Source organism: Pollachius pollachius (assembly GCF_949987615.1).
Source record: "Pollachius pollachius genome assembly, chromosome: 3".
Lineage (NCBI taxonomy): Eukaryota > Metazoa > Chordata > Actinopteri > Gadiformes > Gadidae > Pollachius > Pollachius pollachius.
The window spans coordinates 42533295-42554692 of NC_136936.1; the positions used below are offsets into that span (position 1 = coordinate 42533295).

General features: G+C 44.3%; 2 protein-coding genes across 5 annotated transcripts in view; both read right to left on the minus strand.

Moving 5' to 3' along the window:
- The window catches only part of gtdc1 (glycosyltransferase-like domain containing 1), a gene marked incomplete at its 5' end in the record, with an annotated part of 28760 nt that extends 24472 nt beyond the window's left edge, over nt 1-4288 (minus strand). For both annotated transcript variants that reach the window (XM_079731447.1, XM_079731446.1), the window contains one exon: nt 4229-4288. In XM_079731447.1, the coding sequence (XP_079587573.1) occupies nt 4229-4288 (60 nt within the window). The remainder of the gene's footprint in view (nt 1-4228) is intronic.
- A 1291-nt stretch (nt 4289-5579) lies between these two features.
- zeb2a (zinc finger E-box binding homeobox 2a) overlaps nt 5580-21398 on the minus strand; it is a 56530-nt gene continuing 40711 nt past the window's right edge. For 2 of the 3 annotated variants that reach the window (XM_079731256.1, XM_079731257.1), the window contains exons 3-10: nt 19481-19852; nt 16375-16443; nt 15152-15346; nt 14500-14714; nt 12613-12721; nt 10228-12221; nt 9704-9881; nt 5580-7739 (exon numbers count right to left, since the gene is read on the minus strand). In XM_079731256.1, the coding sequence (XP_079587382.1) occupies nt 7141-7739; nt 9704-9881; nt 10228-12221; nt 12613-12721; nt 14500-14714; nt 15152-15346; nt 16375-16443; nt 19481-19852 (3731 nt within the window). In that variant the 3' untranslated portion in view covers nt 5580-7140. The remainder of the gene's footprint in view (nt 7740-9703; nt 9882-10227; nt 12222-12612; nt 12722-14499; nt 14715-15151; nt 15347-16374; nt 16444-19480; nt 19853-21398) is intronic. The other variant, XM_079731258.1, reaches the window with a different exon arrangement.

A 21398-nucleotide genomic window follows, 5' to 3' on the forward strand; every position in this document is an offset into this window, starting at 1 on the left:
TTACGATGTGATGGACTACAATTTCCAGAAGACAGAGGTAAAAAAAAAAAAAAGATGAGGAAGGCTTGGTAAAAGCGAGGGAGGAGCCACAGCAGGCTTTACAGTCAGTTAAGACACATGGGCGCAGGGCTTTCCAGAACAATCTCTCTTCCAGTGAATTCCCTCCTCTTTCTGATTTCCAGTCTACATCTACCATACATGCTGTTCTCCATCTTATTCCTCCATTTAGCTGCCCACAATGGGGAGTAATGTATTTGCAGCACTCAGCAATTGCCCGCAGACTTTTCAATCAGTCAATATCGAGGTTTTCTCCAGCGCCTTAAACGTCAAGTCATATCTCAAGTAGGAAATGAGCTGTACAATCTTGCTTTCAGCCGTAGCACAGGCTGTTAGCTGACTGTTAGTGGATGGTAGATATGGCTTGGGTAGATTTTAGTGTTTCCCACTGCTTAGGTAAGGAAAGGGCTTAATGGAAATGTAAAAGACGGAGTGAATTTGACAAATACCAACCGAATGTCTCTCTATTGTAACTCTTGGAATGCCCCATTATATCCTTCACATTGTGCGGCCAAAGCTCAAGGTAAGAGAAAATACATGAATATATATGAGGCCTAGTTAAAGAAACAGGTTTTACAAAAAAAGAAATGCAATAAGAAAACGCTTGCAAGTAATTCCGAAAAAAAAAAAAACTGACGTTGTCAACTCGGGACATTCCACTCTAACCCTACGGTTGCAAGATGCAAAGCATCCTGATGCAGACGACACAGCTGTGTCTCATCTATACCTTTTTCGCCCAACCTTTCTTTCCACCTCACGTCAGAGATGAAACAGTTAAGGGTTAATGTCAGTGTGTACCAGGGAATCCCCAGGTTATTATATGACTGCCGGTCTTAATGAGAGACAAATGGCTGAAAGATGTGATGAGTCATTTAAAAAGCCAGGCGTAGGCTCGGCCGCTGATGGAACTCCATTTTGATCTGGAAACTCAACTATGTAATGCATTATTGGAACCTTTAGTGTACTGTTGCTGAGATTGTTAATATTCAGGTGAGATTAGAAAGACTGTGGGGTAATTCCTTATTACAATTGTTCATATTTTAGCATGGTTAAATGTGTATATTTACACAAACATTTTGCAATATAAATCAATGTTACATCATTGTGTCTCAACAACGGACAGTAAGTTATGATTTCAGTTGGATACTTTGGCATGGGATTTTGTATAGGTGAGCAAAGTATCCTCATAATAACATATTTGACGTATACAATTCCCCAGAAAATGCAATGTAACAAGTTAAGTATGTGGTTAGCCCTCACACCCATCTTACATTAGCAAGCGCACACACACACACACACACACACACACACACACACACACACACACACACACACACACACACACACACACACACACACACACACACACACACACACACACACACACACACAGCATTTCCTTAGGTGTTAACATAGGCCCAGATAACATGGTGGATTGGGTGCCGCCAGCACATATTTAGACATCACGGAGTGGACCAATTGTGACCATTAAACCCAGTCACTTAGAGACCCAGTCACTTGGAGAACATACACCGATCCACATGGGGGTTCACCTGATCATAGGGAGTGGCTGGAGGGGACCGGAACCGCATTGGCAACCGGCATACGGCGTATACTCAAGCGTATGTGTAGGATTCTGACACCTCCCTCTCTGCCCCGATGGGCCATGTCAAGTCTTGCATGCACGCATGCTTCTAAACTGCATCTGACGTGTGTGTGTGTGTGTGTGTGTGTGTGTGTGTGTGTGTGTGTGTGTGTGTGTGTGTGTGTGTGTCTGTGTGTCTGGTGTCTTCATCGTCTTAGACGGTTCCTGACAGAACTCTGAGATGTATTCTCACTGAGGGCTTGTTTATGTTTATCAAGAGATCAGATGGAATATTTACTCCAATCCCAGATCTGTGGAGGATCAGAGTGTAAGGCCAATCAGAGTTCAGTGCTTCGATTGCTTTCTTATAATTAGCCAAGCGGTCGGAAAGCCTGCCCCAAAATAACATACCTTGGCTTTAAAACCAAAACCATGCTACAGAACATGAGCCCAGTTTCATTACAACAATCGTTAAATAGGCATATGCGTTTTAAAATGGGTAAATGATTGCACGCTGCTTTGTTTTCACTGAAAGTCCAAATGGCACAATATAAAAATAAAGGTAATGATGGCACATTAAGGCCTACTTTGAGAGAAAAAAGGTTAAAATGCATCATTATCACATTAGATGAGTGCTAAGCTACTTGAAAGGCCTCAATTATTTATGATTGAAACATCTTGGGAGCAGAAGGACCGATCTAAAAATACCTCTGGACATCAAGAGATCCTGCCCAAACACACAAATAGGCAGACACACGCACACTGAGTGTGCGTGTGTCACACACATTGTATTAGTCTGAATTATGAAGGTGAATAAAGATATTCCTAAAATTCAAAACTGCCAAAAAAAAACACATGAGAATCAAGGAGCAAAATTGGAGAGACAGAGAAGGAGAGACAGAGAGAGAAACATTTGTCTAATATTATGACCTAAAAACCTTTTAATTCATCGTTCATCGCAGCCCTTTCACTTTGACAATGCAAATTTAAGCAGCTTCGCACATCAGGCAAGGAACGTGTAATGCTATTCATAACTCCTTTGATCTGGTATTAGAAATGGGGAGGAAGCTCACATTTGCCACGGATTAAGGTTTCAAAGCGGTGAAATGAGTGAGAAGTGACTTTCCTTCTTTTAATTGAGGGAGTCGTGCCCTTGTACTTCACAAGCGCGGGGCTTTATGTGAAAGCTAATCGTTTAAGGATCCACTGAAAGAGACACCAGCTATAATTACAGACACACGGACATGTGCTAATCTTTTTTCCTTAGAAGGGAGGGGGGGGGGGGGGGGCAGGATGTGTACAATAGCCTGAAAAAAATTAAACAGGTCCATCAACGCTGATGGAATTCTAACGGGAAAAAAGGTTTTGGCGTTTACTTCCATGTGCCGATGTGAGACCCACCGTGTAAACTATATGAATCACAACACCTTTACCCTCTGACGGCTTTCTGTATAAGCTGAGCCCCCTGGCCTTAACCTTTACTATGTGGTCAATACCGTTAAAAAAGTCAAACCCAACCTGTGATACATTGAACACATTGAAACCATCTCTGTTTCAAGTTAAGGCAATCTTAATTTTTGGCAATGATTCGGCAAACGTTTGTGTTCAGTTTTAGAAAAGGACGGAGCAACTGTAAAGTTACATGAAACCCGAAGGGTCATATTGATCGATGGTGTTGTTTGACTCAGAAGGGTCAACAGAAGGGTCTTAGGGCCTAGCCCTGACTTCCTCAGCATTCTTGAGCAAAAGGCTTGACCATTACAGGCCCCTAAATCAAGTAGCCTTATTAAGGTCCTTCGGATAAAATAATCCACTAAATAGTATACATTGAATACCGTGCTAATAGGACGATTTCAGCTGTGCGTTATAATTATTATTATAGTGTTAGACAACATTCATTAATATGAAAACATAATATAGTACAATATTTATAGTATTAAAACAACAATGCAACTACATTATTCCTTTCCACGGTGCAAGATTAATAACTAGCCTAAATAAACAGTCGTTTGTAGTTGATTTACAACGCTGTCATATGCGCATCATCAATTGTTAATCAAGTCATATGGGGGGCGGGAGGTTATTCCGCTTTATTCGTAGTGTGTCGTTAGAAACGACTACTAAGAAATAGACCATTTGAGCGTGGTGTGTAGGCTATGCAAGTATTTATTTTTCAATTAATGACATAAAACGCTCTACGTGTTTTGTAAAAGCCAGCGCCTGAGGGGGCAACTCGGAGAGATGTGTTGTCCTCGATTAATATGCTGTGTTTAGAGCAACCTACCGGCAACATTGTTAGGAAGTTTCCAAAATGTAGTCAGTGTTTGTGTGGTGTGTTGTATACATATACAGAGTAGTAGAAGCACGTGTCTCATTTGGGACCGCATACATTGTAGGTAAACGCAGTTCTCATACAGTTAGGTGCATTTGTTAGCCACACTGCTTAGCTTTATCACTGACGACCGCTCTCGCAACCTACGAAACACAATATTCAGCAACACCGGTGTAGCTTTCAAAGGGCTCTTCTAACTACGTACCCTCCTCGGCCACATGACAACAAACAGCGGAATTACAGTCTGGGCTTACCTTTTCCTGCATTGGCACGAGAGGGAAGGCGACGTCCCGCTCCCGACTCACATGCGTCATCACGTTGAATTCGAGCCCCGCCCACCACGTTGTCAAATATTTATTATCGTCCAGGATTCTACAACTGTGATCATGCATGTCGGTTTCTCTCCAGGAATTAGGTTTCAAATTGCATACATTAATGTTTGTTACTTTACCCTGATGGTTGAGACAATGTTTTAATTAGATGCTTGTCTTAACATTTTGTTTTCGATTGACATGACTTGCATGACTGTTTGTGTGTATGTGTCCGTGCGTGCGTGCGTGCGTGCGTGTGCGTGCGTGTGTGTGTGTGTTTGTGTGTGTGCTCATGCCTCCGTGTGTTTGTGTTTGCCTGCGCGTGCCTGTGCGTTTGTGTTCGTGTCTGTGTGTGTGTGTGTGTGTGTGTGTGTGTGTGTGTGTGTGTGTGTGTGTGTGTGTGTGTTATACAAAATATACACTGAGAGTTGGTGTGGGTGGTTCACAGAGTAAACTTTTCACCTGCTTCTATTTGCATTAATTCCGTGAGTTAAATCAACAAGGTCATGGGCAATTCTTATTAGATGCTGTGGCAACAATTCATGGCCAGTTTGGCGGCTGTCTTGTGGTAATTTTATCTCAAGCTGGTGCTTTTTATACTTCAAAGAGTCTTAACTAATTCTATAAAATCTATCATATACTGGCTCCAAGAAATATCCCACATAAAATTAGAATCCACATCAGAAGGTAAAAGTTTAGTGCAAACTGTTATATAAGAGCAAAGACTTGTCATAAATGACATCTCGAGTGAGACTTGAGATAATAGGCCTACGATAGACCTAGTTACAGAGGCATCGCTTTAATTAAACTTTTTCTACTTAAACAAGAGCCTTACAAGCCTGTTAAAATGTGTTGCCTGTAAAAGGTTTTTGTAGGTCTACAGTTGAATTATATTGTTACGTTTTGGCAATCAAAATTAATAAAAATTATGTATATTGGTTCTCACCATGATATATGTTTTGGAAATACTGATAAGGAATATGATCGATTTAGTTAGACTCAGTCGTTTCATATTAAATTATGTCATGATGTGGGCTATTCTTTAGAATGGAGGAATTCTGTATACTAACACAACAAAATCACCAGCATTTAATTAGTTAACTAGTCAATGATTTGTGTTACATTGACTTAGATTTAACGTGAATTTTTTTATTGGATTTGAATTTGATTTATATTTGTATAAAAACAACAACCTGGTAGCCATTGGCTGCAACATAGATAGCCTGTAACATTTGGTTATATCCGTCTATATCTGGGAGCTCAGTGAATAAAATAGAAGTAGAAGTGGTACAAGAAGAATAACACAGCTTTATTAAAATTTAATTTGGCTACATTTATTTGAGCATGGTCATTTCCAAGAGAAATTAAAAATTCAGTAATACTTCAGACATTTCAGGAATTTCATCATCAACAGTCCCTCTTCACCTCTTCAGTGGGATGAATAAAGTGGATTTATAATTTTTTTACTCTCAAAAATACAGTGTTTTCACAATATTGTATCAAAAGTTCCCCAAATTTTGAATTTCCAGTAGTTGAAAGGAAATAAAACATAAAAAGAAAAAAATTGAAAAAAATCCAAATACCATAGACGCTCTCTATTCATATTTTGCTCCAATAGTCAATGACAGAATCTTTTTACTAAAATATATCTATTTGTTGAGGAACTATAATACTGTACACTACAGTATGAAATAAATAAAATTAGGAAATATAAAATGAGTCACATAAATAAAATGGTAATCTTAAAATAAAAACAAAACGAAATTTATGACAAAAATCAACAAAAACAAAAAAAGTAATACTGACAAAAGGTCATGGAAAAAATACAGAAAAAAATTGCACAAACATATGTAAACTAACAAACTGCTTGTCTATCTATGCTAATACTGTCATAGGTACTTCAAAAAACAAGGTGAAATATCCATTTAATACTGAAGCCAGAGCAAAGATAACACAGGTCAACTCTGATTTACACTGTACAAGGATGGCACTTGCAGAAACGCACAGGTGAAAAGGTTTGCATATAAGGCTTTCTCTTGAGAAAATAAAACACACAAAAACTCTGTCACACTTCCACAGAGCCTATATTATTTTGTTATTTCTCCCCATCACTATTTTCCTCTCCGGTCCATTTTTTTTAAGACTCACATCAACATATTAAAAATCACACAGGTTTAATGTTCCTTCACATAAAGAAATAGTGAGGCCCAAAATTGTGTGGTTAGTTTGCCTTGCAAAAAGAGGGTAAATCCCAAGGACATCACAGTAAGTGGCAGACAAAATACAACATCGACGGACTGCTACTGAGTCTTCAAGCATGGTATAAATATCCATAGGCTTTTTTCTTTATTTTTTTTTCCAAAAAAGTGTTTTTGTAGTGATTAAGGGGGGCAGAGTGCAATTTCCTGGTTTGGGGTATGAACACAATGAAACACGAAAAGGTTAAGAACATTTTAGCACCACACAGCTTTTAGGCCTTTATAATACTGTACATTAAAAACAGCTTCATCTCATTTAATTATAATGATAATCATTATTACTTCCCTTTTTTTTTGCATATCGTGGATTTTTAAACAATCCCACCCAGCTTGTTTTCACGACTCTGATGTTGGCAGTCACCACATTGCATCTCAAGTCCATCTTTACAATCTTCCACAACAGAAAAGAAGAAAAAAGCAAGCGCTCTGCTAAGATCAAGCCTGTGCCTTACGTTTCTGAAATGGAACAGGTTTCATGTTTGTTGGAAGGATGAGAAAAAGGAAATTAAACAAACCAACATGACAAATATTTTCTGAAACAAATGTTTTCCTCTTGCTTTGTGTTGCCTCCTTGACTGTAAGTAACTCCACTCTGAATCAGTCCGCTTCCTCCTGGTCCGACTTTCCGTCTGTTTTCCCTTCTCTCGAACTCTCATCCATCAAATGTGTCGTATCCTTGCCCTCGCCGTCATCCCGCGTCGAGTCCATCTGCGTACCCAGGCTCCTGCTGTCTCCTTCATCCTCCTCCCCCACCTCCATCCCTCTGAAACTTGCCTCCCGTCTGTCTGTCACCTCCTTGTACGCTTCGGCCACATCCCTCTCCCGGCCTCTCATGCCTCCCTCAGTTCCGTCCCTAAGGATGGTGCCGGCCGCCTCCTCCTGTGGATCCTCTGGGTCTGAGTATCCCAGGGGCCCCAGGCCCTGCAGGTAGGCCCTCCTCATCAGCAGCTCAGTGGGCTCGAGGCTGCCCTTGTCGCGGGCCTCCCTCTCGGCCGCCTCCCGCTCTTCCGCCTCCCGCTTGCAGTAGGAGTAGCGGTGGTTCATGTGCTGCGAGTAGGAACCAGAGTGGGAGAAGCGCTTGCCACACTTGTCGCACTGGTAGGGCTTCTCGCCCGAGTGCAGGCGCGAGTGCTCAATGAGATGGTGCTTGTGTTTGAAGGCCTTCTTGCAGATCTGGCACTGGTGTGGACGCTTGCCTGCAGAGGCAAGGGAAACAGGAGGGAGGGAGAGGAGGTGTTACTATGGTGACTTAGAGTTCTCTTGAACAGAGGCAAAATACAGACAGCTTGCTGTGAGCTATTCCAAAACGTGCAACTGTTGGAATTATTCATTCAATTATCAATCTATGTAAGTAGTGCGTTAATATAACACACTACAGATGTCCACCGTCATCAAACAATAGTGAAAAGATTTCATACATAGAAAGATGTGTGGCTTTAGAAAAGAAAGCATCAACACAGTGAAGCACACATTTTTCACACATTTATAGGTGAACATGGCATGCAAAGAAAAGTCCCTCCTAATGCCTAGGTTTGCTGTCTCATGAAAACGCTGCGGCTAATTTCAGCTCCTGCTTAGGTGGAAGGTGCTGGGCTATAAGAGGACTCATTACTTTATGCGCTGGTCGTCTGCGACCGTGGCGGGTTAAGCCAGAGAGATCAAATGCCTAGAGCACCGAGGCAAGGTGAAACCCAAGCAGTCTGGCTCTCCCTGATGGAGTGTTTTCATGACATCATGGCCCAGATTAAAACTGACCAGGATTAGAACATCTTGCGCATGATAGTATGACGGGTATATTTGTGGAAGGAACTTCACACCCGTAAACCTCCCCCTTCTTCCTTGTGTTCGCTCACACCAAACCATGGAGGAACAGACACACACACACACACACACAAACACAAACACACACAGACGCACGCACCTTCACGTGCACTCTCACACATAGAGAGAGCCTTCTGGATTTACTACGAATCTCTATCACCGGATATTTGTCCCATCTGACTTGCATCTAACAGGTTGGGGCTTTTCTTTTGCCAAGCTAATAGGCCCATACACTGACACTCTTCCAAAGCGCACTTCCCACGCACACATGCACAAACGCCTTCTGAACCTGTGAACGGCAGTAGTCATACACACATTTAGACAACCAAGCACCAGGATGTGCATACACACAAGCACGCATCGCCATACTGGCAAACACACACACACACGCAAATCTTAGCTACAAATAGCTTTGAAATGCATGTAACATCTTCCATAGTTGGCATACCTAAAGTTCCCCCTCCCCCCTTCCCGACACACACACACACACACACACACACACACACACACGCACACACACACACACACACACACACACACACACACACACACACACACACACACACACACTAACACTGAGAGACCAAAATAGACGAGACGGAAGATTCCTTGTCAAGCATCCCTACACTGACTGACAGGATGGATATGAGCGGGGGGTGATGCAACTCAGTGAAAGAGAGCTAGAAGAGGTTATATATTTTTATACTTATATTTCATATTCAGATATGGCACGGCAATATCATGCTTTCTTTTTTCCGAAATCCTGAGCGTTAAGGTTTGCAGTGTTTTTGCCACAGCGTTTGCATCATGGACGGCTTTGACTTTATAAAGAGGTATTTTTAACCTCTTATCTATTCACAGTACAACCAAAATGCACACAGCCAGACAAGCAGGCACATGCTTTCCTTCTTCCACCTTTCTCTCTATCCTTCTCTCTATCTGCATATATCTCTATCCCTTGCTATTCCTCTCTTATAAGTCCCTCCGTCAGTATGACTGGAGTGCCTCCGGAGGAGTTTATTTCAGGGGCATTGTATGTTTATGTAACCCTGAGCGTATTAGCACAACCCTATCCCCTGTTGAAAAGGAACGAACATGTTAAAGATCAGGGGTAGGAAAACACAGGACATAAAAAGAAGTAAATAAGGAAAACATAATCAAGTATCAAAGCTAGAAGAAGGGAGAGAAGGGGGAGCTACGTTACAAATCAAAGGAAAAAAAGGAAATCAGGAAACATAACATTTTTTTGGTGCAGAGACAGAAAATATGCTGCGTGAGGGAACAAAAGCATAGGCGAGGGGGTAGGGGTAAAAAAAAGAAGTGTCCAAATGTTATATACCTGTGTGCTCATATTTGTGTCTTAGGAGGGAACTTGTCTTCTGGAATGTTTTGTCGCACAAGTCACACGCGTACATACCACTTTCAGTCTTCTTCATCTTCTTCCTGGACAGGAGCGATTCGTCTGTCAGGTCCTCTAGGCCTGACAGATAGTCGGCGGTGCTGTCCATTAGCTCCCCCTGTGAGCGATAAGCAGATTTGGTTTTGGTGGATTGTTTTTCTGTTTTTTTTTTCCATGCTTTAGGTAATCTGCACCTGCTACCTCGACACAAAGAGACACCTTCTGCTCTGTTTCTATGATCCCAAGTCTGGACAGGGGCTTATCAAACCCAACCTGGGTAAGACCCTTTCAGCCAAAATACACTTAAAATAGGAGACATATGGGGGGCAGTCTAAATGCCAAGGTGCCTGTTTTTTTTTTATAGAGGATTGGATCAATTGATTAAGCAATGCTTACCTCAATCCTGTTAACTAATTAATGTATGACATGCAAGGTAATATTCAAAGACAATGATATTCGCTTACCTGGAGACCTGGTTTCCGTTGGTACTTTCTCCTCTGTTGCATTTCTGCAAATGAAGCTGCCCCAGTAGCATAAGTGTAGGCCATGTGGGGCAGGAAGCTCATATGGTCCAGCCCAGGGTAGTGCCTGAGGCCTGGGATGCTGGCCTGGGCCTGGGACATAAAGGATGGTGGAGGGAAGGCGCCATGAGGTGGCAGGGATGTATAGATGTGGCCTCCAGTAAATGGATTTATACCAAAAATGGGACTGGTGCTTTTCTCGAGCTGATGGCCAGCGTTCCCTCCAGTGTTGTGGTCAGAGCCAAGAAACTCCTTCTTGATGTGGGCCAAATCCATGGGCCCGGTCCCTTGTTCTTTGACATGAGCATCGCCGTTGCGCTCAATCATGTAACCATTGGGCCTGGGACGCTTTTCTCCCGTGGAGATCCTCTTGTTGTAGTTGGTCATGTGTTTTGGCAGGGACAGATCCAAGGGAGCATCACCGTGGTTGTCCTCAGAAGCTAGGCTGTTTGGAGTGTAAGAGCTGCTCTGAGAGTTTTTGGAAGAAGTTGAGGAGAGATTGAGTGGGGATGGAGTGCTGCTCCTCAAGTGATCCATGGGGTCTAGTGGTTTTTCCCCTGTGTGTCTGTTAGTTGTAAACTGGTTAGCCTTTGAAAGTCTGTGCAAGGCATCGCCATTGTTGGAGCCCCCATGTAAATCTGCAGAGTGTGCCATCGCCTGTTGTACCAAGGACATGGGTGACCTGTTCAGGTAGTGGTTGGCCTCGGCGCCACTGCGGTCGGGTGGAGGGGACCTTTTCCTCTGATTGTTTCCGTGGTTGTTTTGGTTCTTCCACTGGGCAAACCACTCTTTGACAAATTCTTGAGGGAGGCCCACAGCGATGGAAATCTTCAAAAGTTCCTCTGAGTTGGGCTCAGTGTTCATAGCAAAGTAGGCCTTGAGCACTGATACGTGGTCCTTAAAAGGGTTGATGGGGCTGGTGGCTCCCCTCTCTGAGAGAGTGCTAGAGAGCAAGACAGCCTGCTGCTCGGATGCCATTGAGCCCCTGCGGCTGCTGGGTCCATTTTCCACTGGCTGCAGCACTGCTTTGATCTCCTCATTCATCTTGCACAGGTAGCGCTCATGTTGGTGCAGTGGTATGGGTCCAGGGAATGCCTCCTTGCAGAACTGACAGGAGAATGGCAGGAACTGGGGCTGGCTGTCATGGGACTTCTCTTCCCCGCCGAAGTCCATGGAGTGGTTTGGCTTTTCCTTTTTGATGTCCATCTGCCTTTTGGAGTCATCAATAAGGCTCTTGGCTTCATTGACTTTTTCCAGGGTGTAGTCTATGATACTCTTGGTGGGGCTGTTCTGGCCAACCACTGGGAAGCCGGCTCTTGCGGAGAGGGCAAGCTTGTGCTCCTCCATCTGGGCTCCCAGCTCCTTCATGTAGGCCCTGAGCTTGGTGATCTCCTCTGGGTTCCCATCCATTTTCTGCCTGCATACTGTGTTGTCCACGATCTGGAGGACCTTCTGAACCTCACTCAGGTTGTTCCCAAGAGAACCGGGGTAGCCAAGCAGGGGGAGGTCCAGTCCTATACCCCCCAGGTGCTGCAGGGGGCTCTGGGATGAGCTGTGGATTCCCAGGGGGCTTCCTCCTCCATGGCCATTTCCATTTAAGTATGCCCCTGGGCCCCCAAAGCCATGTTGAGAAGCAATCAATAGCCGATAGTCATTGAAGTCCATTGGCTCTGCTTTGATGTCAAGCTGACCCTGCTGGTCTTGTGGGCCTAGGGGACGGCCATTCTCTAGTTTGTGGCGGAGCTGGGCCAGGGCAGGACTGCCAGGGGAAGATGTGGTGGAGTTGGGTGAGGAGCCAGGCTTGGCGCTGTTTCCGTTGCGTACTCTTCCATTGATTGCAATCAGGCCAATGCACTTCTTGCTGCTGATGTGAGAGCTATATGACCCAGAGTGGGAAAACCGCTTCTTACAGTTGGAGCACTCATATGGTTTCTCACCTGAAAAATAAGAACATTTATGTTAATATGCTATATTTCGGCTAATAGTATATGCATTTTTCTTATATTTTGTATTACGGTTGGTTGCTCGGCGTGTATTTTGTGAGCGAACGTTAATTTTTTGCATGCAAATGTGTATTTTGAATGAATTTTCATTTCAGCCCCCTCAGAATGCATTGCTATGGTTTCATCCATATGGTGGAATTACTCTGTTATGAAACAGGTCTTTTCAGCTAAATCAACTGGCATGAGTAATTCAACAGACACAAGCGAGATAAAGAAAGAGAAAACCTTATCCATGTCTATCTTTGTAGCATGAAACCCCCATTATCTAGAATCGTAAAAATAATTATGTAATCATGGACTGTACCCAATTCCAGGGAATACCTACCACTGTGAATACGAAGATGTTCCTTGAGGTGATGCTTGTATTTGAAAGCCTTTCCACACTCGGTGCATTTGAATTTGCGGTTGCCAGCCCCCTCGTTCATCAGCTGTGGCTGCGGAGATGAAACACATTTAAATAAGTAGGTGTTGCTTAACAGAAGGTGAGGAAAACATTAAAGTGGTGGCAATAAACATTATGTTATCAATGGTTTTCATCTTGCATAAAAGTCAAGATGCATTTACATAATCCCTGTATCTAAAATTTTTGATTATACATTTGAAAAATCGATAACAGGCAAAGAAACTCATTTCTGTATAATTAAAATAGCGTGGGTTGACCCTGTTCAAAGGTAAAAGTTTAGTGTAGGTCCTTTCTTCATTTGAAATCCAAACAGGCAGAGAAAAACAAACAACAAACATTGAAATGGGAGATGCACTCCCCAGAGCATGTGCGTAAAGTTTATTCAAAAAGGGTTATATCATAAATCTGTTTCACTGCCGGATATATCAGTGATCTCTATTTGAGCTCAAACGGTTTGAGTTGCACCAAAGATTAATTAGAGTTGAGATGTAAATTACTTAAACAAAGAAGTTATATGTATCTCAACATGTAAAAAAAAAATACAGGTTCTCTTGTGTTCACCAGGATGGGCACATGACCCATCATTAGGCTTTGTTTAACTATTTAACTAAGAGGAAGTACACAAATAAACAGGCACTTTAAGTCATTTGGGGATTATGATACTCCAGATCACTGGGGAAATGGCCATCTGCTCCTGTTTAAGGCAGTCAGAGGGAAGAGGAGGCTGGTGGGGGGGGGGGGGGGGGGGGGGGGGGGGGGGTCAGGTGAAGGCAGGGAGCGGGTTAGAGGCGAGTCACTGCTTCTGTTACGGTGAGCTCAGGCAAATTTGAGGTCCGAAGCTGACAGGCTTAACTCCGGAAATCTCATTATAATCACAGTATAATTGGAAAATGGAATGATTCAATGCTTATTTACATGGTCTAATATGAGTTTTGGATCACAGGAGTGGTTAGAAAATACTAATAAAGCTTCCCATGCTGCAACATTAAATCATGTGTTGTTATTTTATTATTAACTTTACTTCCCGTCACTGTGACGGTCTGTGAAAAAAAAAACGCCATACAAGGCTTTGCCTCTGTGGACAAATAATAAACACTTAGAATAATAGGAAGAGGCCTATCTGGAACTATCTTTATTAGCACTAATTTCTAATCAAATCTGTTCCAGTTCCAGTTCCAGCAACAGCTGATGTACAAAGTCAGATGGCCCGGGGAAGTCAATATGGTTGCACATCCCACGCACGGCTCACTGTAGGCGGAAGCTTAGGGGGAGCACAGCAAAAATGCAGCTGCTAACTAGCAGTGCGAGGTCTGATGATTTTACTACTAAAGGGAAAACAACCTAACACAAAAACACGATAGAAAACAGGGGGATTTAGTGGGCAGGGAGCTATAGGTGCTTTCTCCATAGATGTACTTTGGATTTAATAAAAGTGCACTGGCTGTCCAAAGAAAGCTTTTTAGTGCTTATTTATAGCTTATTTATAGACTAGAGTATAGGCTGAATAAAGGGCAGTGCAGGGAAAGCATTGACTATTTAAACCATACTGTATGTGCCAGGGTACTGAAACGTTTATTTATTTAAATAGTTTCTCTGTTTCACAATGTATCAATGGTTCACACATCCTGTGATTTGATCTTGATTCTATTTATTGATTTATATTTGATTAGAATAAAGAAATGCCCAAATGAATACTCATAACCCGGCAGAAAAACATAAACGTCAACGACGACAGATATTACCAGGACTCCAAAAACAACAACAACAACAACAACAACAACAACAGCCACAGACAGAGGGAGGGTGTACCTGATCTCGGCTGGGCTTGTGTGTGGCCATGTGGCGCTCCAGCTGTGCGCGGTGCGTGAAGGTGTCGGAGCACAGCGGGCACGGGACGCTCTCTTCGTTCTTCTCGTGGCGGTACTTGATGTGCTCCTTCAGGGACGTCAGCCGCTTGTAGCCCCGGTCGCAGTACGGGCAGGTCAGGAGCTGGGCGAAGTCGTCCGGCGTGCCGGTGGGCAGGTCTGAATGACAGAAGGGGGGGGGGCGGGGTCAGGTCAGTTGGTGGGAGGTCAGCTAATGGACCCCTCGCACGGGTGTGAGCAGAGGAAATGGCCGTGTGTTGATTGGCAGAGGTTGAGGTTGTGAGGGTCGCGGGGCTGCCGTGCTCCCTAGCCAAGGGTTCGACTCGTTCGTCCCAGAGAGACCTCACTTGTTTTTAATTATAGGGTGATGAATGTTCATTGTAAATGTAGTGCTTCAAGAATGAACAAAATAAGCCTGAAAACAACCTGAACGAGGCAAAACATGGAATACGATATATAGGGAACTGAGAAGGCAAAAAAAACGTTCTTTATCTTAGTCATGCTGACATGCTAATTATTTTCCTTTCCAACACGCAGAACATCCTTCATAATACCGCCATTCTCCACATAGGGCAACCGCCAGGGCTCATACGCACCATTTTCGTTTTCATCTTGACCGATAGCCTCCGGCGTTCCCAGCCGGGTCACTTCCTCCGGGGCTTCTGGGTAGATAATGGCGGTGTCACCGCGCTGCAGGTACTCTGCGATGCTAGCTGGGTGTTCATCGCTGTCCTCCATTTTGCGCTTCAGGAAGTAGTCATTGAGCTCGGAGACACCTTCAAGTCCCTTGCCTGTATGGAGGGGAAAACCAGTAGAGTTGTTAATTTTGTTGGATGACGTTGGTCTGAATGATGTTAGCCAAGGGGGGGGGGGGGGCAGTCTTGTTTAACCAAGCTTCAGAGAAAAGACCATTAGGAAACTACTTAGAGGGGGAGTATACGTTTAAGTTTCCGTTAATGATGTTGTATAATGGTTTCTACGAAGAAAAATAAGGTAATAGATAATAGATAATTCCGCCATTACGTGATGTGCACTGTTAAGTGTGGCATCTTGGCTGGCGAGAAAAGCGTTTTTGCAATAAATATCACTTTGCATTTCACTTAGGTAGTTCTAGTGTAAATGGTAATTTGGTTAAGGCACAATGAGATCCTCTGAGTTAGCTAATCTTATTTCAAATATGCCTTGACCCAATTTAAACATGAAGATGCAATTAGCATAAATGGAAAACAACTAAACTTCTTATACCATGCATTGACTATATTGATTTGAGTCTGCTCAATATATTTGAAGCCCAGTGATTTAGATGTGAACATTTAAGACAATTAAGTAATTAAATATATTAGGCAATAAAAGCTTGGACTTTTAATATTTGACCATTGTCTCTATGCTTTCCATTACAGCGTAGCATCTCAGTGGTAAAGACATTTCTTTGTTGCTTGGATGCTTAATTTTTTTTTTGCCATTATCAGTCCCTTAAGGCAGAACAGGACAGTCTCTTTATAACCAATTTGGAAGGACATCAACCAAACAAATACGATTGAAGTCAATACTCAATTTAACAGCAAACTTTATTTGCAATCTAGACTCTAACTCAACAATGTAATGATGTTATTTATCAGACGCATCCGAAGTGGTGTATCTCTCATGCCTTCTCATCGGGGATTTCCTTATTAGGGAAATCACCTCAGTTAGTGGCTAGCCAAATGTATGTCATGGGGCAACGGGAAACTTAATGGTGGCGTAGCGTGAGTGTGTGGGTGTATAGTGGGGTGGGGCGGTTGGTTCTTTCATCATACAATGGCGGATGGGCCGTACTCACCTGTACCATTTCCAACAGCATGAAGAGAGCCTTTGGGCCCCAGTGGGTGATATTCATCCTGCCTTTCATCTGTGAAGGAGAGGAGGAGAGGCGTTGAGAATGGGGGAAAGCCCTTGACTGTGCCTAACGCCGTTTTCAATAAATTAGAGTATGACCGCGCCGCAGCACTCAGGGCTAAGTCAATTGGAATGCTCTGTGGCTGCGGCGACCTGACAAGCTAACAAGCTCCTCTTTGCATTCACCACGGCTCATAATGTGAAGGTATTTTCCACATAATGAGGGGAGGCCAGCCAAATGGTCCGTTTGTGTGCGTGTGTGTGTGTGTGTGTGTGTGTGGGGGGGGGGGGGGGGGGGGTTCATATAGTGTGCCTATTGTGCTCCTTCCTCCTGGGCTTTTGCATGTGACTCCTCAACAGGAGTCACAAGTATCATAAGCTTTGCCTTCAAAGGGAGGGATATGTAACCCCCACCTAAACCTCATTTTTTTTTACCTACACCTTCAAAAAGAAGAGGCGGATTTGGGGGTGGGGGGCTAGTGGTTGGGTGAGTTGGGGAGGCTGCTCTTGTTTCTCCTCCTTGTTCCCTTTCAAAACATCCTTCCATATAAAAAGAAGGGTGTCAAACAGGAAGTCCCCATGAATGTATTTGTTTATTCATTGAAACTTAATAGCCCTTGGTTGAGTCACAGAAGATGTCATAAGAAGTCAACCCCAATGTGTAGGAGGTTAACTGAAGTACTGACCTCTAAGAAAGCCTTTTATATCCATTTACATGAAATTCATTAATAAGCAGCAAAGGCCAACAGGAACATGACGTTATGTTTTCCCCTTATATGCTACATTAAACGATGCAATGTCTGTTGATTCTTGCGTATCTAAATCTTAGCAAGATACTTGTTTTTTCCAGAGAATAAATTTGATTCAACAGAACAATTGTATCAGACCCAAAGCATACATGAATACACATACACAATAATAACCCACATATATACAGTGCATTTAGTCAGTGATTATTGAAAGCCTTTCCCTGCTTATTGGCTGAATAGCCCTGATCTGAAGTTGAGCCAATACATCTGCCTCTAGCTTGTGAGAGACAGTACCAAGACCGAACCGAGAGCCCTTTTTCCCGCTACAGATAAAGAAGACAGTGGGAGGAGGCTGGTTGCCAGACCCTTTTTTTCTTTCTTTTTTTTTTACAATTAGTGCCATTCTCCAGCATGGGGCTCCTTTGTGGGCTGATGTCTCCGAGCGAGGAAGGAGAGAGAGGACAAAGGCATGTGAGTCCCACCCCGTGCCACTGTCGTAGAATCTACACACTGTACTCAAGTGTCATTCTATTTTCAGCCTCCCCACCCCATCCCCACCTTCTTCACGGCAACTCTCACACACACACACACACACACACTGTGTATCAGTGTGTGTGTTGGGGACATAAAATGGAGGCTCTTTGTATTTGCTGTCCCAGACCACTTTTCTTTTTTTCTCTTTTTTTTTTTCCTCGAGAGACAAGATGGAGGAGTCGAGATTATGATGAGCGTTTCATTTCTGTTTGTGGTTCCCCTGTTTCCACGTCCGGTACGTCGACGGCCACAAAAACACTTCTGCTTTTTACTTCACCTTTTCAACACCTTAAAGTAACTACCTCGGTTGTTAAAAACTAAAAATGTGAAAAATGACCTGAGTTTATGCACAGTTTCAATAACCAAGATACTAGACTACTTCCCTAATCTCCAATAAAAAAAATGTCTCTCAGGCAAATAGCAGTTTCTTTAACTGTGAAAAGTTGCAGCCTGGTCAATGAGGGATTACATCTTTTCCACTATTGCTAACGATGGGAATAATGACCCTATAGGCTCAACACTCCAATAGTTCAAATCACATTAAAAACCCTCCAATTAAATTGCAAGTTTAACAAACTAACTGAAGCAGATGTGCTAAACGGGCATTGGTTTCTTTAACCGCTCTCCAGTGATCACGATAATGATAAGGCCGCTGCGCTCCCGGTGCATTAACGCTCCTTTTCATTTACATTTCAGCTTCGGACTCGCTTGGTTGTTTTTTTGCGGGGAAACTAGTCTCAGTATTTCCCGAGCTCAGCCGTGTTCAGGGCTAGCACTCAGAAACCCGGCGAGGTCATTAGCGGAGACGGATTGGCAGCGTCAGTCGCCAGTTTTTTATATTTTCTATTTTTTCTTTCAAAGCGGGTGTCTCGCATGAGTTCTCGCCACACTCGGTATCTGTCAAGCAGCCCTAGAAGGGTGGGCCTATTATGCATGTAAATGACCATCATAAAGCTCCAAATTTCATTTAGGGGCTGTTAATGAGTCCTGCGTAGGGCCCTGCTCTGCTCCCGCTCCCTTAACGATCCCGTTTGGCTCCTAATTAAAAGTATTTGTCATCGGGGCACTGGTGACACTGGATGTCCTGCCACAGTGTGTGAGAAGAGGGGGGGCTGGCAGGGGTTAGGGGGGTATGAGGGCAGTCTCAGTGCAGGATGAGTCAGGGGACTCACAGGTTTTGGGTTCCATCATTGATAAGAGCGTCTTAAAAAAAGCAATGTGACGGTCTTATTTCTGTTCATGTTTATATTACATATTGTTTTGTTCCCAGGACTAGTGCAATAATACTACCGTATAAGATGAGGAACGATGACTTCGAAGAACCCCAGAGGTGCGAGAGAGAGAGAAACTTGGTTGCGCATTATTAGAGTGTGGGAAGTAGGGTGTGGGTTCAGCTGTAATTATGACGTTGCCTCGAGAGTGAGATGTGCAGATTCTGGTCCTACAGGACATTTATCGAAGACATTAAGTTACGTTAAGAAAAATTCTGGCTAATCCTTCCACTGCCTGAGTAACACGATGAGGTCGGTTAAGCACAGGGGCCCTGTTTTCTTTGTCTGTACTAACTCGAGATAGCTTTAAATGAGACCTGCGTCATTAAAATGACACCGGCAGAATCAACAGCAATTTCTCTGGGTCAAGGAGATATGCGTTTCCAAGATAAACACGTGAATGAGGAGGTTCCATATTTCTCCAGTGAAACCATCTCAGAGCCACTTCCCGGCCGCCCCTCACGGCCCTCAGACAACACCCCAAGTCCCAACTCACCGGTGCCGTTGAGGTGCCCATGCATGTCCTCTCCCATGGCCCAGGGGTGGTGGTTCTGCCGTCCGTCCCTCCGACCCTCGGCCCCCTCGGGGCCCTCTTGGCCCCGGTAGGAGAGCAGGGCGTGGCCCACCCGCGGCGAGGCCTCCATAGCGGGGACGCCAGCCACTGGGCTGCTGCCTCCCGCCGCCACCTCCTCCTCCTCCTCCTCTTCCTCCTCTCCCACCACACCGCCACCGCCTCCTCCGTCTCCTCCTCCGTCTCCTCCTCCTCCTGCTCCTCCTCCGTTAGCCAGGCGGTTCTCCTCGGAGGCCACCAGCCTGTCGTCCTCGTCGGTCTCCGAGCCCGTCTCCACCACATTCTCATAGTTCAGCACTGCAACACACAAACATAAACACCAGACACACTGTTAGCTTTCAAGAACAACATCCGGCTCAAAAGTAGAGGTGGAGGAGGAGAACCAAACCACATTCCTTATAGTTGAGTGGTTGGGAAGCATATTTTTTTTCGGCCCAGACACCCAAGGGACCGGGCCGAAATGGAAGGCTTGTAAATATTACATCCCTGCGCTGGGATAACATAAACCTGATTTAGACCCAGACGGGGTCCAGGGGCACGCGCAACAAGCCGTGAAATTCCCCCTGCTTTGGTGTTTGCTGCCAGAACGCTCTGATAAAGGTGCATGAGAAAAGTATAGGACCGTGTATGAAGGAAGAGAGCGAGAGAGTAAAGGGAGGGCAGAGAGAAGGTGTGTGTGTGTGTGTGTGTGTGTGTGTGTGTGTGTGTGTGTGTGAGTGTATGAGAGAGTGAGAGAGAGAGAGAGGGAGAGAGAGAGATAGGGAAAAAGGAGAGAGAGTGGGGTTGGGGGAATAACAAGAAAAAAAAGAAAGAAAGGAGGAGAAAAGGCAGCCATGACATCATGGGAACTAGACGCAGGAAAGAGGGCTCTGAGGTTGGTGATAAAAAGAGTAACATTTTCAGGTTCATTTTGAGTGCTGCGTATACCTAATAAAGCAATATTTCGACAAGCTCCCATGCGCCTTATCTGTCGACCAAACTGCCCGTGCTCCGAGATGCTGGGAAGGGGGTTGCGGCGATGCATTCTTCTCGCTCAATGTTTGCTTTGCTGGGATAATCATTCTCCCTTTTTCGCTTTAAAGTGTTTCTATTTTCATTTCGAGTGGCAAACCTTTACATTCTAAACGTCATGCCATTCCTTCACAGGTTCCCAGGGAAAGTAATACAAAACACAGTCCTCTCCCTCTCTTTCACTCGCTCGCTCGCTCTCTCTTTCTTTCTCTTTATCGCTCTATCTTTATACCCCCCCCCCCCCATCCTTTCCCCTCTGGCTGCATGGAGATTAGGCTGTGCATATCTGTTCATAATATGATCTTTGTCCGACTGTATGGTTCGGCACTTGCCTCGCGGACAACTGGGCACAACAGGTGCGAATTGAAAAAAAGTGTGTGGGGGTGTTGGGGGGGAAGACCCACGGTGGGTCGGGGGGGCGGCCGAAATCTGCTGACCTGGGCTGAATACCAAGAGGGGCGAGGGGGTGGGCTGTAGGGTTTTTTTGTGGGGGTGGTAGGGAGGGCGTGGGACAAAACCCCTCTTTAATAAGAGGTGTGACCGCAAGGATTTAGGGGGAGTTCAGACAGGGTAATGCCCTCTTGGATCAAAAAAAAAAGAAAGAAAGAAAGAAAGAGAGAGAGAAAGAGAATGCAAGGGGGGAAATAGAGGCAGGGAAAGAAAGAGCTGAAAAGTGAGACGTGAATGCACGTTGTGTGGTCTAGGTATAGGTCGGGTATAATGTGAGCTCATTTCGACGTCTTAACCCCCACGGCTCTCACAGTCTGGCCTATTTAGCTCCCAACCCCGGCCCGGCTAACAATGGTAGCTCTGCCCTTTTTTGGCTCAAAGA